Source organism: Pongo abelii, chromosome 21, assembly GCF_028885655.2.
Source record: "Pongo abelii isolate AG06213 chromosome 21, NHGRI_mPonAbe1-v2.0_pri, whole genome shotgun sequence".
Taxonomy (NCBI): Eukaryota; Metazoa; Chordata; class Mammalia; order Primates; family Hominidae; genus Pongo; species Pongo abelii.
In genome coordinates this window covers 31,842,212-31,860,921 of record NC_072006.2, presented here as the reverse complement: position 1 = coordinate 31,860,921, position 18,710 = coordinate 31,842,212, and the positions used below count along the sequence as shown (strand labels likewise).

General features: G+C 40.9%; 1 protein-coding gene across 2 annotated transcripts in view; it reads left to right on the top strand.

Annotated features, from left to right (window-relative positions):
* ATRN (attractin) overlaps positions 1 to 18,710 on the top strand; it is a 172,210-nt gene that overhangs the window by 85,830 nt on the left and 67,670 nt on the right. For both annotated transcript variants that reach the window (XM_024238860.3, XM_024238861.3), the window contains exons 11-16: positions 535 to 619; positions 7,904 to 8,124; positions 11,042 to 11,163; positions 12,029 to 12,167; positions 13,768 to 13,958; positions 17,323 to 17,542. In XM_024238860.3, coding sequence (XP_024094628.1) covers positions 535 to 619; positions 7,904 to 8,124; positions 11,042 to 11,163; positions 12,029 to 12,167; positions 13,768 to 13,958; positions 17,323 to 17,542 — 978 coding nt within the window. The remainder of the gene's footprint in view (positions 1 to 534; positions 620 to 7,903; positions 8,125 to 11,041; positions 11,164 to 12,028; positions 12,168 to 13,767; positions 13,959 to 17,322; positions 17,543 to 18,710) is intronic.

Below are 18,710 nucleotides of genomic sequence, written 5' to 3'. Positions count from 1 at the left end.
TAGCTCATGCCTGTAATCCCAGCACTTTGGGAGGCTAAGGCGGGCGGATCACGAAGTCAGGAGATTGAGACCATCCTGGCTAACACGGTGAAACCCCATCTCTACTAAAAATAAAAATTAGCCAGGCATGGTGGCAGGTGCCTGTAGGCCCAGCTACTTGGGAGGCTGAGGCAGGAGAATGGCGTGAACCTGGGAGGAGGAGCTTGCAGTGAGCTGAGATCACACCACTGCACTCCAGCCTGGGTGACAGAGCAAGACTCTTTCTCAATTCTAGTGCAGTTGGGTGAGTGATCCGGATGTCATGGATTTTGGGTGCGTTTGCTAGTTAGAATTGTGGTATAATCCCGCCTTTCTTCCATGCCCTGTTGCTCTGCTGCTGCTTCATTTTAACCCAGAAATAATTTTGTAACTGAGAAAATTGAGAGGCATGTTTTCTGAGGTTCTCTTTGTTGTAGTATTCTTCCCAAAGAAAATGTCAGGTCCTGTTGATTAGAAATGGTAGTATGTTTTGAAATATATTTTTCTTTCTCCTAGCCTGTGACCGCTGGTCAGTGCTTCCCAGACCTGATCTCCACCATGATGTCAACAGATTTGGCCATTCAGCAGTCTTACACAACAGGTAGTTGGAGAAGAAGTGATTACTCCTTTTCTTTTGTGTTTAAAATGAAAATAAAGGGCCAGGCACGGTGGCTCACGCCTGTAATTCTGGCACTTTGGGAGGCCGAGGCGGGTGGAATACGAGGTCAGGAGATCAAGACCATCCTGGCCAACATGGTAAAACCCCATCTCTACTAAAAATACAAAAATTAGCTGGGCTTGGTAGTGCGTGCCTGTAATCCCCCCTACTTGGGATGCTGAGGCAGGAGAATCACTTGAACCAGGGAGTTGGAGGTTGCTGTGAGACGAGATCGTGCCACAGCACTCCAGCCTGGCAATAGAGCAAGACTCCGTCTCAAAAAAAAAAAAAAAAGAAAAAAGAAAGAAAAGTAAAGTGGAATTGGACTTAACATATTATTCACAAGATTCCCTCATCCCAGTAGTTTTTTTACAGGATTATGTGGATATAAATTTTCTGATTTATGTTTAAAATATTTGATGTGGAGGTGAATTACTTTGAATGCCATGTTTATTGATCTGGTTTTGTTAGCACGCAAGAGCATGCTTTTTGGTGTGGTCTGAGTGCCTGGGGCAACAAAAGTTACGTGCATGTCATTGTCTTATGTCCTTTGTTATGGTTTGTGGTATTTAGGTTGTCAAGTTTCTAGTAGTTGTATCTGAATAGTAAGAAGTTTGGAAAAGAGGAGAGAGGGCACTTCAGATGGGGGGTTAAGATAGGAGAACAGAGGTGGAGAGATTGTGAAGTTTAATATAGCTCAAGTCTGTAGGCTCTGGGTAATCAGAAGTCTGCAGTTCATTGCATTGTATCGCTCAAAAATGCCTGGCCCAAACTACCAGAGCTCTTAAAAAAATCAGCCCTTGGAGAAGTCTCAGTCAAATAAGGGAGATTCAGAGTGGCCACTCTACTTGTTCCTTACAGTGTGCTTTAAAGATTTTTAGGAAGTTAAACAGCCTAATCATGTTATTAGTTTTTCTCATTCAGTTTCTGCTATTACTACTGCTGTCTACTTTCCCTTTTTTAAAATTCTAAGCCATATAAATCCTAAGGATGTTTAAGCATTACAATGCCTGCATCATGTTAGAATTCCTTTGGCTTTTGAAATTTCTGTTGTAACGATGAACGACAGATGAGGTAATTTAACTTAGATTAGGAAAGGTGAGAGGCCGGGCATGGTGGCTCACGCCTGTAATCCTTTAATCCCAGCACTTTGGGAGGCCGAGGAGGGCAGATCACTTGAGCCCAGGAGTTCCAGACCACCCTGGCCAACATGGCAAAACCCCTGTCTCTACTAAAAATACAAAACAGTTAACCATGTGTGGTGTCAGGCACCTGTAGTCCCAGCTACTTGGGAGGCTGAGGCAGGAGAATCACTTGAACCCAGGAGGCAGAGATTGCAGTGAGCCAAGATTATGCCACTGCATTCCAGCCTGGGCGACAGCGAGACTCCATCTCAAAAAAAAAAAAAAAAAAAAAGGAAAGGTGAGAAGGTGACATATTTTGGAGATGTTGTGAAGGAAAAGTTGAGACAATTTAGGAACTAGCTACTAGGAAAAGGTGCTATCTTTTATAAGGTAATTATTTCATTTTTTAGCAATGTGTATGGTTTTACTATGAGAACATTTGACAGTTAGAGGCTAAAATGGAAGGATTTCTGGCCTCCTTGCTAATTTGAAGTGTTATTATAAATCATAATCTTGAACTTCCTCAGTACAGAAGACCCTTAAAGCTTTCTAGCAAGTGCCTCTTGAGATTTTCATCTGGAACGCAGTGGGACCATTTTGTCATTATCATGCCTGTGGGAGCCTGATCTCAACTGTCTTCGATTGTGTTCCTAGTTCTCCTAGCACAGGATTTGGCACATAATAGACATTTGCTAAATGGCAGGTATTAGTACAGTAATAACTAGCAAACAAATGAATCTTTTATAAAACATTCTTAGGTTTTATTCAAACTCAGAGAAGTTGAGACTTTACCATAAAATATAATTTAACCATGAGTCAAAATTGGGAATGCCTTGCCTGAGTTGTAGTATTTTTATTTTATGTGATTCCAGTGGTGTGTTTGAACCCTGATATGTACGTATCTGTGTGTGTGAGACAGGATTGGGTAGGTGGCAGGAGACCCTGAGGGAGGCCAGCTACTAAAAGGCCATAGTTTTGGTTTAATTTTATGAAATAATTTACTGAAAAAGAAACTTTGATTCACAGCATTTCTTAATGCTTTAAGTGGATCAACAGCATTGGGTGAGCTGTGCCTTCCTTGGTTGTCATTGAGGATTTGAGGGAGGCGGGAAGGAGGAGGAGAGGTCACAGAGGCTGTGACATACCAAGGCGGCAGCTGTGCCTCTCAGTTGCCTGCTCCATGTGTCTCTGAGGGACTCTCCCTAACTTTGCAGAGACCCTGTGCAACCAGATGGATTCACAATTGCTGAGAACACCAACTGTACTGGGAAGAGGAGGTTGCTTATTTGGTTTAAGCAACAAATTAACTAGTTGAATCTAGCCTGCTTAATGTGGTACTGAGTCAGCCAATAGCAAGGTTAAAAATGAAACCTGGCCAGGCGTAGTGGCTCACGCTTGTAATCCCAGCACTTTGAGAGGCCGAGGTGGGCGGATCACGAGGTCAGGAGATCAAGACCATCCTGGCTAACACTGTGAAACTCCATCTCTATGAAAAGTACAAAAAAATTAGCCGGGCGTGGTGGTGGGCCCATGTAGTCCCAGCTTCTCGGGAGGCTGAGGCAGGAGAATGGTGTGAACCCGGGAGGTGGAGCTTGCAGTGAGCCGAGATTGCACCACTGCACTGCAGCCTGGGCAACAGAGCGAGACTGTGTCAAAATAAATAAATAAATAAAACCTTATATTAATTTTTTAGTTTTTGAAATCTACCAGTAAATTTTTCAGATTAGGCCGGGCATGGTGGCTCATGCCTGTTATCCCAGCACTTTGGGAGGCTAAGGTGAGAGGATCACTTGAGCCCAGGAGTTTGAGGCTGCAGTGAGCTATGACGGCACCACTGCACTCCAGCCTGGGTGACAGAGTGAGACCCTAACTCAAAAAAATATGTATTTCAGATTACAATTTGTTTTCATTATTCACAACTCTATAAAGTAACTATAAACCCTGAATTTTTGAATATTGAATTATTGCTCCTAGGAGAAATACAGGGTTATGTTTCTATAAACCTCTAATGACAACATTTTCATCAACCAGTCAGCATACATAACTTTCTTTTGTGTGTGTTTCTATTTAAAAACATCTTATTTAATATATATTCTTGATTTATTTTAACATTGAGCTCACAGCCAACAGCACTTTAACTCATGCCTGAACAAAGCTTATGTAACACATGTATTTTCTCAGTAAGGCTCATCACAGCCTTCTTACACTTAGGAACACTAGACAGCACTTCAGCACTACATAGGGGGCCATTTTCAGCAGTGAAAGCACTAACATAAGGCACAAAAATGCATAAAACATGGCACTAGATACATCATGGAAGGGACACTTGTTTGTAGTATGATAGTTGAAACAAGAAGGGAGAGCGTCTCCTTGTTTGACCTTAGCCGGGAATATGCATGTGTATCAACTCAAATTTTTTGCCATTCTGTGCACACACATGCTGGTAAATGACCATGAAACTACTGCAAGTATTGATTTTGGAGTTAGAAATAGATTTTAAAAGTAGGTGAATTTGCAAATATGGAATCTACAATCTGCAGATATGATCATGTGTCGCTGAATGATAGGGATACATTCTGAGAAATGCATCCTTAGGCAATTTCATCATTGTGCCAACATCACAGAATGTCCTTACATAAACTTAGGCTACACATCTAGACTATATGGTATGGCTTGTTGCTCCTAGCTACAAGCCTGTGCAGCATGTTACTATACTCAATACTGTAGGTCATTGTAATGCAATCTAAGTATTTGTGTGTCCAAGCATATCTAAACATAGAGAAGGTACAGTAAAAATGCAATATAAAAGATAAAAAAATGTACACCTATACAGGCCACTTACCATGAAGGGAGGGAGTATGCAGGACTGGAAATTGTTCTGGGGAGGTCTGTGAGTGAGTAGACTGTACACTGCTGTAGACTTTATAAACACTGTACACTTAGGCTACACTAAATTTATTTTAAAATTGTTTTCTTCAATAATAAATTAACCTTAGATTACTAGATGACAACCATTGTACATGCCATCCATCATTGATGGAAACATCGTTATGCAGGACCACATGACTATAATGAGGATTGGCTGTCTTTTAAAGATGAAGACTTAATTTTAAAAATACAACCCCTATACAGTTATTACACTTTTAAAGTTAATTCTTTAAGCCAGGGGTGGTGGCTCACGCCTGTAATCCCAGCACTTTGGGAGGCCAATGCAGGAGGATTGCTTGAGTCCAGGAGTTCAACACCAGCCTGGGCAACACAACAAGACCTCGTCTCTACTAGAAATACAAAAATTAGCTGGTCGTGGTGGTGTGTGCCTGTTGTCCCAACTACTCAGGAGGTTGAGGTGGGAGGATTGCTTGAGCCCAGGAATTTGAGGTTGCACTGAGCTATGATGGTGCTGTTGCACTCCAGTCTGGGTAACGGAGCAAGACTCCAACTCAAAAAAAAAAAAAAAAAGTTGTTCTTTAATATCTCTCAGTGTCCATTCAGTGTTTTACATCTCCTAATTGTCTCAATTTTTTTTTAAGTTTAGTTTGTTCAATTCAGAATCCAAATAAGATCCATATGTTACAGTTGGTTAAAATGTCACTGAAGTTTCTCTTGATCTGTAGGGACCCCATCCATCATTTTCCCCCTTACTTGTTAAAGAGACTGGGTTGTTTGTCCTGTAGAGTTTCCCGTAGTCCAGATTTTGATTATTGTATCCTAGGCTTTCATATAACATATTGGTCTCTCTCCTAAACTTCCTACAAATTAACTTGATCAGATTCACTTCAGTATTTTGGCAAGATCACTTCATAGGTTTATTTCTTTCCCTTTGTTTACCAGTCTTCAAAATAATGTAGTGATTTCTTAGCATTGTCCAAAGATGACAAATGAGGTGTTTTTTTTTCAGGGGATGGGAGATGTGTATCATTATGAACTCATGGATTTAAAAATATTTCATGTGTTTTAATCTATTGTAGTTTGTGTTTTTATTAAATTTCAAACATTTTCCATCTTTAGCCAGTGAGGGCATCTTTACGTTAGCTTTTGAGTTTATCTGATACTACCCTAGTCTTCTTTTCTTTCCAGTATAACAAGATCTACTAGACTCATTGTGAACATTTCTTCATCCAGACATGAAATTAGGTTTTTCTCTAAAAAGTTCTAGTTTTTAAGGGGTGACAGGAGGGAGAAAGAATGGTTTTTAAATACGCACAATCTAAGCACTAGTTGTATTCATTGCTTCTGGGTTGGCTATTGTTTCTAGGTTTTTTAAGAAGGCAGATTAAAGAGAAACTGTGGTGTTCTTCTTTTTAAAAAGGAAAATGAATTATTTGTGCATGTTTGTGTGTTTGACCTTCTAGTTCCCTCAATAGATAAATGGCTACATTGTTTGAATATTTTTAACTGCATTCCATTTTTTCCCCCACATAACAGTATATACTGGTGCTCACTCCATAGAAGTATGTAGAAATTTTCCTCATTCCTTTTACATCTGCCTAATATTTCATTATGTGGATGTATTATAGTTTGTCACATCCCCAATTGATGGACATGTGGGGCTGTTTGAGTCTTTTGCTATTATCATGAACCCATTTATGCCTAGTGTTCCATTATTGGAACGCTAAGCTTGTGGGAGTTATTTATATCCTGCTGCTCAAGGTCATCCCCAAGGTCTGATTTTTCACAAAAAAATTTGCCCTCTGGCATAAGTGGGTTAATGCTGTAGTGAATAGCCTCATGTACTTTTTGTATTTTTGCTATTCTGTCTTTGTGCTAGACTTCTAGAAATGTGATTTCAGGTTCAAAAAGTAAATGCAAAATTTTGTTAGAGCTTGCCAAATCCGTCTATAGGCTGCAGCATTTTACATGCCCCGCAGTAGTGTGTGAGAGTGCCTTTTGCCCCATAGTCTCACCAATCCATATATTGTCAATTTTTTGTGCTTTTTTTTTTTTTTTGCTAGTCTTATAGGTGAGAAATGCTACCTCAGTAGAGTTTTAATTTGCATTTTTCTTACAGTGAAATTAGAGCATCTTCTCAAATGTTTAAGGTCATTTGCATTTTTTTCTCTGCAAACTGGCTGAAGCCCCCCTCTATGTTAGGGATAGTCCTTTTCCTATAACATAACTTGTAAATCTTTTTTTCATAGCATATCATTTGTTTTTTTACTTTGCTTGTAGCATTATTTCCATGTAAAACGTCTTTTTAATTCATATGACCAGATTTTTCAATCTTCTTTTCCTCTACCTTCTGGATTTTAAGTCAGTTTTTTTTCAACTCTCAGGTTATAGAGAAATTCACTCATTCTTATACTGCTTGTGTGTTTTGTTTTTTTCAGAAGATGCTCTGATCCATGTGGGATTTATCCCAAAATATAGAGAAATAGATTCAATTTTATTTTTTTCCATATGTTTAGTTATCTTGATACCATTTACTAAAAAGACCATCTTTTCCCACTAATGTAAGATGCTGCTTTTACTGTGTACTAAATGTAGATGTGTGCTTTTATCTGTTTATGATTGGGCTCATATTCATGTACCAGTATGACACAACTTTAATTAGAGAGGCTTTTACCTGTGCTTTAAATTTGTACATTTTTATTTTTAATATTTAAAAAAGATATAGAATTGCTGTTTAGCATTAAAAGATGTGAGCATATCCTGACACTAAAATTTTCCAGTGACTCATGTTTAAAAGTCACCAGGCTATCATGAGAACTTTTTAATACAGTAGCTATGATGAGGAGGCAGATTATTGGAACTATTCTGGGTGTGTTATAGGCCAGGATGAAAGGATGGAATTTGGAAAGGAAGGGAATAATAATGTTTTTTAAGACCTTGAAAAATAATTTTTAGAAGACTTATGATATGTAAGATTTGTTTGAAGATTGTCTGTAAAAAGTGTATCATGGTAGCTGGATGTGGTGGTATGTGCCTGTAGTCCCAGCTACTCAGGAGGCTGAGGCGAGAGGATCTCTTGAGCCCAGGAGTTTGAGACCAGCCTGGGCAACAGAGTAAGACCCTGTCTCTTAAAAAAAAAAAAAAAAAAAAGTATAGCATGCAATTGTTATCTGAGAGTCTCTGGTAAATTTCTTCTCTCCCTTTTTCCTCTTAGCACCATGTATGTGTTCGGTGGTTTCAATAGTCTCCTCCTCAGTGACATCCTGGTATTCACCTCGGAACAGTGTGATGCGCATCGGAGTGAAGCCACTTGTTTAGCAGCAGGACCTGGTATCCGGTGTGTGTGGGACACAGGGTCGTCTCAGTGTATCTCGTGGGCGCTGGCAACTGATGAACAAGAAGAAAAGTTAAAATCAGAATGTTTTTCCAAAAGAAGTATGTTTTTTTTTCTCTACTTAGATTTTAATGAATTTGAGACCTCATTTTATCTGAATTGTGAAGGAACTTAGCATATGTATACTTTTTATGTTCACCTTATTATCCAAAATTATTCAGTAATAACTTGTACAAAGTGTTTTTGGATATTTGAAAATCGGTTTGTAAACATCTCGGATGGGAACATGCCATGTGGCTCCTAGAAGCTGTCTTCGAGTGATAGAGACATAACCTTTTTGGCATTGCATAGGCTTTGCATACTGACCCCAGATTCTGGCTGCAGTTGCTCTGAGGCAGTGCCATCCAGTAGAACTTTATTTTTGATGATGGAAATGTTGTGTGTCTGGACTGTCCCGATATGATAGCCACTAGCCACATGGGCTATCAGATACTTGAAATGTAGCTAGTGTGACTGAAGAACTGAATTTTTAATTTAATTTAATTTAATTTGAATTTAAAAGACATTTGTGGTTACTGGCTACCATATTGGATGCAGATCTAACATTAAGGATGAAATTAGGAGAGTCAGCCCAGAAAAGCCATGTTGAAGTAAATTTTTTTGGTGGAGAGAGGGAGAGCTGCTGTCCTTGCAAAGTATTTTTGTCTAGCTTCTCTAGTTGGATACAACAGTGATACCAAGACAGACAGTTACTGAGGATGGGCGATGATCCCTGCTTCTAGAACCTCCCCCATGTTTTTCAAGCTGTTTCCTTCCTTCTGCCTGCTTTGCTTCTTGTCCTATATTGCTGTGACATAGAGCACAATGCACTACAGTGAAGCGATATATTAAAAATTTCTTTTTTATTTTATTTATTTATTTATTTATTTATTTTGAGACAGAGTCTCTGTCGCTTAGGCTGGAGTACAGCAGCGTAGTCTCAGCTCACTACAACCTCCACCTCCCAGGTTCAAGTGATTCTCATGCCTCAGCCTGTAATCACCGAGTAGCTGGGATTACAGTCACCTGCCACCATGCCCGGCTAGTTTTTGTATTTTTAGTAGAGACGGGGTTTTACCATGTTGGCCAGGCTGGTCTGGAACTCCTGACCTCAAGTGATCTGCCCACCTCAGCCTCGCAAAGTGTTGGGATTACAGGCTTGAGCTACTGTGCATGGCCAGAAAGTTCTTTAAAAGTAAGAATGTTTTCTCTACATCAATTAATTTAAAGTATGTTGGCTGAATTTCTTACTAGTAGGATTGGTGTTGCAGTTAACTTGAGAGTTATGATGGATAGAAGCCGCTTTCATTCCTGGGATGCTGCTCCAAGTTAAACTTTTCACGAATATAAATTCTCAGTAAGAACACCCAGGGCCAGCCACAGGGGCTCATGCCGGTAATCCCAGCACTTTGGGAGGCTGAGGCATGGGGATCGCTTGAGCCCAGGAGTTTAAGACTAGCCTGGGCAACATAGGGAGACCCTGTCTCTACTAAAATTAGCCAGGCATGGGCATGGTGGTGCACACCTGTAGTCCCAGCTACTAGGGTGGCTGAGGCAAGAGGGCTTGAGCCCAGGATGTTGAGGCTGCAGTGAGGCATGAGTGTGCCACTGCACTCCAGCCTGGGTGACAGAATGAGATTCTGTCTCAGAAAAAAAAAAAAAAAACAAAAAAACAGGCCACCCAGGCAACCCACTCAAGTTCATTGATGGGCTGGTGGGTGCTGGAGAACCAAGATTACCAGAACTTAGCAAGGTTAGCTCGTCTCTTGAAAGGGATAAAATCAGTGAAATAGTTAACTTTTAAACCAAATTTTAAAAGTTCAAATTAAATGTGCATGTTTATAGGAAATAGTGTTGAATTACCTTAGGTGTTCATATCAACCCATTTGCTGTCATCTCACCTGAGACTTCAGTTCCCTGTTTCACCCCACTTTCTGGGTGGGCCCAATCCTTGAGATAATGACCAGGACAGGAAGAGCAGCCTAAGGAGCCGACTGCTGGGGTCTTTGTGAGGGTGGCACCTGCCTTTTCCTGTTTGTGAATTCCCCCATGTGCCATGTCCACAAGATGGTTGAACAGATGAGACAACATGGTTGTGCAGCTTCTCTTTTATTTTATTTTTTTTTTTGAGACAGAGTCTCACTCTGTAACCCAGGCTGGAGTGCAGTGGCGCAATTTCAGCTCACTGCAACCTCCACCTCCCAGGTCCTGATTCAAGCAGTTCTCCTGCCTCAGCCTCCTGAGTAGCTGGGATTACAGGAACATGCCACTATACTCAGCTAATTTTTCTAGTTTTAGTAGAGACGGGGTTTCACCGTGTTGACCAGGCTGGTCTTGAATTCCTGACCTCGTGATCCGCCTGCCTCGGCCTCCCAAAGTGCTGGGATTACAGGCATGAGCCACCGCACCCAGCCGTGCAGCTTCTCTTTTCTAGAGTCAACAGGAGATGCGGCAGGTCTGTAGTAGCCCAGAAGTTCTCAGACTTGCACTCTTGAATTTACATGTATGTACAAAAGGCAGCTCAGCCTAATGCCTCCTGTTCAGTTCTGTGGTGCTGCCTACTTGCTGTACCCAAATTAGCCTTGCATTTATAACTAGGAGGAATGACTTGGTATCCTACAATATTTTGGCTCCTGGGCTTCTTTGGTGTTCATTCTATTACTAGTTGATTTTTTTTTTCTTGGAAAGAAAAGTATTCAAAGAGCCAGAATTTACTTTCATTATATCTTACAGTTGTTAAATTAACCTATCCTTGTTTTCACTTTCTGTGTACTTCTTTCTTTAGGGTACAAAACAGTGTTTCTTTAGATTGTCTGTTTCTAAATATTATTTTAACCAGAGCATACCAAATATATTTTCCTGCCAGTTTCATTCTTCATTTTACTTCTTAACCATTGTTACAATTTTTTTTTTAACTTCGGTCTCAGATTTTGCTCAATTGAAGTTGTCCCATTTCATGAGATTTTCTTTTCTTTGTAGCTCTTGACCATGACAGATGTGACCAGCACACAGATTGTTACAGCTGCACAGCCAACACCAATGACTGCCACTGGTGCAATGACCATTGTGTCCCCAGGAACCACAGCTGCTCGGAAGGCCAGGTCAGAGGCTGTTTCTTAAAGATTTAAGAAAAATCCTAATTTGTCATAGGTTTAGCTTTTATAGTGTATATGGTATAAATAATGGCCCAGAGTTACTTTTCAAATGGGTTTCTATTTGGATTTTATTATCCCTGAGGTTTTCCTTTAGGAAGAGATGTTCTGTGTATTCCAAGGGTCCCACTAGCCCTGGGAATTTGTGTATTGTGTTTTAGAAGAAGGTAGGACTGTTGTCCCTGGGCATGGCTGTGACTAAGCACTAGATCCTTGGTTTGAGGCATCTAATAGTGACCTCACTTTACCAGTGCCAGGTTTTGATAAAGTTAGGGTTTGAGACTGAGAGAGTCAGGTGTATAGCGGCCCATATTGAACTGTGGAAATGACAGACTTTGCAAAATCTCCTTGTTTTATATCTTGGTTTGGCATAATCTCACTGCTCATCATATATAGATTTTTAAATTTAAGTTATAAGATAACCCAGGCTTTTATAGTTTTTGACAGCTTACAAGACTTTTTTTTTTGTCAGTCTCATGCAGTTCATAAAATAGAAAACTTTCAGACTTTTGAAGTGAGCATTTGAAAAGCACCAAGTTCAACATTCCCATTTTACAGATGAGCAGGTTGAGGCATGGTGTTTAAAAGAGTGGGCTGCTTCCTTGCCAGTTAAAAACATGTCCTTGAGCAGAACATTCCATTGCAGTGTTCCACTGCAGCGCTACTGCAACTTTATCTATCTATCTATCTATCTATCTATTTATTTGCAGTTTGCTTCCTCAATTAGATTTTGTTGTCTGTAGTATCCTGTTGGTCCTCAGCATAAGTTCTCTCTGTGGATACAAGAGAAAAGCTTTTGTCCACTGTGTTCTAGATCTCCATTTTTAGGTATGAGAATTGCCCCAAGGATAACCCCATGTACTACTGTAACAAGAAGACCAGCTGCAGGAGCTGTGCCCTGGACCAGAACTGCCAGTGGGAGCCCCGGAATCAGGAGTGCATTGCCCTGCCCGGTAGGCCTTGCAGGGTCATCTTGGTGTGTGTGGGTCCATTACTTCACCCCACTTCCCCCAACACTGTGCAGCCTAGGTTGAACCTAGCAGAGGGGAAAAGCTAATTCTGTCCATTCATTCCCCACACCAGTATTATGAGTTTTTTTGTTTTTAACTAAAATACAGTTCTTAAGTATTTGTTCCTACTGTCCTTTGAAATAAAGTGAAACATCCTTCGCTGCTTTGTAGAATTGAGTGACAGCTTGGTTCTGTATCACTGAGCCTGCTCCTTGTCTCTTTCCCATCCACCTTTGATAACCTGGGACTAGACCATGATGTCTCAGCAGTCAGTCTGCTGAGCACTTTATGGAGAGTACTTCTTATTAACCACTGGGATTTAATTGTTGGCACCTGCTAATGGACCTTCTCTGAGAAGGAGAGGATAGATACTTCTGTCAGCAGCACCTTTTAGGGGTGATCTCCAGCCCTGAAAACCTCAATATATCCTACTTCTGAGGTTCAGGATGATGAATTCAGGGCCTGAGACCAGCCAGCCATGATCGAACCACTGTGATATATTTGGACCAGGAAGGTCCAGGAAGGGGAACTTCCTTGTCTCTGCACAACATCTGAGCTTGTTCAGGGAAGTTGGTTTGGACCAGGCCCTTTTTGAATGTCCCTTGGAAGTTTTTGATTCAGCTTGCAGAGTGGGACTCTTTTCTATATCTCAGTGTGTGTCAAATTTTAAGGTACAGGAAAAGACCTGGGAATCCTGCGAAAGGCATATTCTGGTGCAAGTGTGGGGTGGGGCCTAGAGTGTGCATTTTATCTAGTCTACTGCTACACGGTGAGGAGCAAGTCTTTGTCTGTTCTTAAATGATCTCTTTCCCATGGTACCTTTCTTTTATCTCAGTGACTGTTACTGTTAATGAACGTTGTTGATGTCTCCAAAGTACTTTGGTTCTGGTGAAGTTGCTTTGTTCTTTCATTGTCTTCCAGGAAGCATTCATAGCTTCTGTGCAGTACCTTGTGTGGGTTCAGGATGATCACAGGTAGCAGATTACAAGCTTGCCTTGTATGCTATAGCCATATCACTTGGGTTATTTCTCAAGAAGGACCTTCTCACCTTGCTTTTGGGATGCTTTGTACACTTGATTGTGCCTTCCACCTGGTGATACGAAAACAGTACAGCTTTTGGAGACTATAGATTGGTTAATTCCTTGATTCATTTCCATTCTTGCAGTTTTTACCTCAGCCCTCCAATATGCATATTCATTTGTCTGCTCTTCACTTAGGATTTTGGTTTTCTTTCTAATTGTTCTTCAGAAGGAAGTGTACCAGTCTAATATTGGCACCAAACTGGTGTTTTCCTCTAAGACATAGGATAAGTGACCTCAGAATATGCTTTTTAGGATCCGGGAGATATCACTAGTAAACATTTTAAAATTCTTGTATTCTGCATTTGGTCCTTAATAGTGTGTCAGAGGCTCCCACATCCTAATGAAGTACCTAGAATTTAAATTAGAAAGGCCATTTCAGTATTCAATAATTTGAACTCATAATATAGTAGTTTTGTCTGATTTCTAAAATTCTTTTTTTTCTCTTTTCCCCTTAATGAAAGAAAATATCTGTGGCATTGGCTGGCATTTGGTTGGAAACTCATGTTTGAAAATTACTACTGCCAAGGAGAATTATGACAATGCTAAATTGTTCTGTAGGAACCACAATGCCCTTTTGGCTTCTCTTACAACTCAGAAGAAGGTAGAATTTGTCCTCAAGCAGCTGCGAATAATGCAGTCATCTCAGAGCATGGTAAGTTAAAATCCTCAAAACTTAAGTTTCTGGTATCCACCTTTCTACCAAGGGCATCACTGTAGCTTGCATGTGGAAGGCTGTGGATATGTGTGAGATGCTTGGCAAGAAGGGGAGTGCTGGTGAACGCAGCCTGAGGGACTGTGGGTTTGTGCTGTCAGAGTCTCTTCCTCTTAAAATTTTTAATACTTTGTATATATAAGATCTATGAATAATTATATGGGGGATGAATTGTAACATGTATATGTGTACATAATCTGGTGACATCAGTAGATGATTTCATACCTGTTTTACCTCTGGATTCTGCTAGAGGAGAAAGAGAGGTCACTGATAATTAGCTAGGTTGGATTAAGCCACCTGAGTTCCTTGGAGTTAAGGTATTATAATAGCGCATAAGACTGTATAATTACCACTAAGAAATGTACATCTCGGCTGGACGCGGGGACTCACGCCTGTAATCCCAGCACTTTGAGAGGCTGAGGTGGGTGGATCGCCTGAGGTCAGGAGTTCAAGACCAGCCTGACCAATATGGTGAAACCCTGTCTCTACTAAAAATACAAAAATTAGCCAGGCATGGTGGCGTGCACCTGTAGTCCCAGCTGCTCAGGAGGCCGAGACAGGAGAATTGCTTGAACCCAGGAGGTGGAGGTTGCAGTGAGCTGAGATTGCGCCACTGCACTCCAGCCTGGGTGACAGAGCAATACTCCATCTCAAAACAAAGAACAACAAAAAAAGAAATGTATGTCTCCTTGGGTCTTTCATAGCCCAGCCATCTCAAAAGAAGAGAGCACCTTCTTGTCAAGAGTTTCTAAGCCCAGAAAGGCTCAAGTTCTCTGCCTGTCCACCCAGTGCTCTCAGGGGGCTTATAGTCAATATTCCATGATCACATTTTGTCATTTTTAGTCTGGAGTCATAAATTATGATCCTACCCTCTGTTAAGTAGACTCATAGAACAAAGCTCTTTCAGCAGTTTCAGCTGTGGTACAGAAACGTTTCGTGGAAATGTTCTTACCAAGCAGGGAGGAGTTGAGGGCAACACTTCTTGGGTACAGCCTTCTTCATGTGAAGATATGGAAATGTGGCCTGGGTCTTGGCTGTTTGTGGCCTCTGTGTACCACCTATAGGGCCATTCTGAGACTGGTAGGAGGTGCCCTGTATTTACTTTTCTCCAATTAGTCCCTTTTTTCAGTGCAACTTAGATAGGGTATGGACACTCAAACATTGGTGATATATTCTTAGTGTGTTTACCTCAGGCTACTGTGACCACATTTGGTATTTTATAATATTTTGATAGCTTTTTCAGATTTCAGAATCTTCATTGGTGACTGTTTCTGTTGTTTCTCTTTCCATGTCCAAATGTGGGTCTCTTCCAGCATTCCATCCTTGGCTGGCAGCTGACCTTTCCCATAGTTATTCACTCCCTCAGAAAATGGATGGCACCCAGCTTTGCTTATTACCCTGGCATCTCTAACAATGACTCTCAAGTCCACAGAAATTAAAAGGGTTTAACCAGGTGGCCACAGATATACTTCTGGTACCCTTTCTGTCTTCCTTAGGTTTTCTAACTCTAAACATTTCTGGGTATTCTCATCTGCTGTGGCCACATTTATGAAACAGAAATTCACAGTCTTAATGGTAAGACCGGCAGATGAGAGACAACTGAAGTGTAATGTCCTTCCACAGCTATACCTCTAGATGTAGCTCAGTTGGTAGAGCCCAGATTTTTATGGGAAAACAAGAAAGGACACCTAGCCTAACCTTTAGGACAGAGACTGGCTGGTAGAAAGCTGGAAGGAGGTGACTCCTAAAGGTGAGAAGGAGTGAATTAGGATGTCGAAGAGGGAAGGGCTTCCTGTGCATTAATTAGTGCCCCCATCTGTGAGATGTAGAGGGAGATGACTAAGGGAGTGGCTCTTTGAGTGAGCTGCAGGTAAGTTTGCATGGTTGGCTGCAGGCTGGATGGGAGGGGATCTTTATAGTTGAGCCTCAAGAAGGAACCAAGGCCAGACCCTGCGAGGCCATGGCTACAATAGTAATGGATTTGAATTTTATCATGAAGGCAAAGAAATTATTGAAGGGCCTTTAAAAAGTATTTTTAATTTTCTTTCTTTCTTTTGGATCTATTTATTTTTTAGGTCTTTCAGTAGGCATGTGTATTTTTTCCTCTCAAAAATGGAAATAGGCTGGGTGTGGTGGCTCATGCCTGTAATCCCAGCACTTTGGCAGGCCAGTGAGGGAGGATTGCTTGAGCCCAGGAGTTCAAGACTAGCCTGGGCAACATAGGGAGACCCCGTCTCTACAAAAAGTTTTTTAAAAAAATTAGCCGGGCATGATGGTGGCACAGACTTGTAGTTCCAGCTACTTGGGAGGCTGAGGCAAGAGGGTTGCTTGAGCCCAGGGGTTTGAGGCTGTAGTGAGCCATGATCATGCCACTGCACTCCATCCAGCATGGGCAACAGAGCAAGACCCTGTCTCAAAAGAAAACAAAGGGAGGGAAATACAGTATATCTGTTGTTTTATAACTACCAAAATTAGGAATACTTACCATTTCTTGGCTAAACTTTATATTTTGATTTTTAAAACTTGTTAAAAATTGCACTGAGAAGGAAATTTCAGGAGAGCAGAAGACAGACTGTCCCAGGTGTCACTGTCCTGTTATTCCCTATAAAATCCAGTGCCAAGATGGATGAATGGGTAAAGCAAATGTGGTATAAGTTGAATATCCCTTATCTAAAATGCTTTGGACGAGGAGTGTTTTGAATTTTAGAATATTTGCATTATACTAACCAGTTCAGCATCCCTAATCTGGAAACCCAAAATGCTCTAGTGAACATTTTCCTTCAGCATCCATCATGTTGGCAGTCAAAAAGTTTTAGATTTTGGAGTGTTTTGGATTTCAGATTAGTGATACTCAACCTGTGTTTGGGGGTAGCCATCTCTTCATATAGACATTTCAGAACTTAAATACTGCTTTGCTATAATTTCTGTGAATTTTTTATATATTATCTTCTCTGAGCTACATTTTTATCCTTTATAAAATGGCCATATTGAAGTGATGATCTATCCTAATCTACCATGGCTGAGTCAAGGGATAAAGAGGTTTTCCTGTGTCAGTGGGGTATACTTAACTTGGTGGTTTTTATCTAGAAGCTTGTTTTGGTCAAGATGTTGGTTATATTCAGGCCAGGCATGGTGGCTCATGCCTGTAATCTCAGCACTTTGGGAGGCCAAGGTGGGAGGATCGCTTGAGCTCAGGAGTTTGAAACCAGCCAGGGCAACATGGCAAAACTCCATCTCTAAAATTTAAATTAAAAAAAAAAAAAGATACTGGTTGTATTCATAGTTGTATCTCTTTTGCCTTTAGTCCAAGCTCACCTTAACCCCATGGGTCGGCCTTCGGAAGATCAATGTGTCCTACTGGTGCTGGGAAGATATGTCCCCATTTACAAATAGTTTACTACAGTGGATGCCATCTGAGCCCAGTGATGCTGGATTCTGTGGAATTTTATCAGAACCCAGTACTCGGGGACTGAAGGCTGCAACCTGCATCAACCCACTCAATGGTAGCGTCTGTGAAAGGCCTGGTGAGTTCACGGGTGAATTAGGTGGTATTCAGAGTTTATTGTGAGAGAAACCATAGGAGGCATAGTTCATTGCTGAGATGTGTGAAGTAGTCATGAAAACAGTTGAAGTATTGATTTCAAGCATGCAAAGAAGAGTATAACCCAGATTTCAGAAGCAGAAGGAAATATTCTGGGACCCTGAATAGTTTTAATTATAAGCAAAACCAGAAATAACTAACACTACTTAAACTGATATTCTAATTAACAATGAGATTGATAGGTTTATTGAGCAGAAAAAGTATTGAGAATTGCTCTGAAAAGCAAATTTATTGGTGTTGGCAGAGAAATACTGTGGAAGAAAAAACAAAAAAGGAAAATAAAAACAAAGAAAAGATTAGTTAAGCAAGCAAGTCACTGCAGGGATGGTGTTCAGAAAGGTAGTGTCAACAGGGAGAAAAGAGATGACAGCAGTTCTGTAAGCGAGGACAGAAGCAACCCAGAAGTGCGCGAGAGCTGTGGGAGAGTACTGAGCGGACAGACACTCGGAGTAGCTTCCCAGCTTTCAGTCTTTCTGGGCTACATTTCGGCTAACTAAAGGCAGGCCCAGGGGTAGCTGCTGCAGCATGAAGACAACCCAAAATAAGCCGCCTCCTCCTGCAGAGGTACTCACAAGCAGTCGGTGGAATTGTGGGTTATTTTGGGAGGCAGGACTCCATTTGCATTGTGTCCAGTTTTGGGAAAGTAATTTGTCTGAGGAATTACAGAGGTGTAGAAGAGAATTCATAGCATTGTAGACTTCTAAATATTGATTTCTAAACTTCTCTAGGGTAGCTGCCCAGCAGCCTTTCAGAATTCTGAATCCTTTGGTGAACTTAATGAATGCCGTGGACCTTCTTCCCTCCAAAATTGCAAACATGAGATTTTACATATTCAAGTGGATTGTAAAACCGCTAAAGTTCATCCTGGGTCCCCTAATTCTAAGGGGCTTACAGCCCTACTTTTATGGAAAGATTCACTGTTTCCTCATCTTTGTCCTTAATGCTCTTTGAAAAGAAAATTTATTTTTTCCACAAGTGTGTAGATACACTTGACTAAACAGTACTTGATGACTTTTATTGTTTTCTATTTTCTCTCATTTAATTGATTTCATGGCACATTAATGGGTCATCACCCACATTTGAAAAGTCTT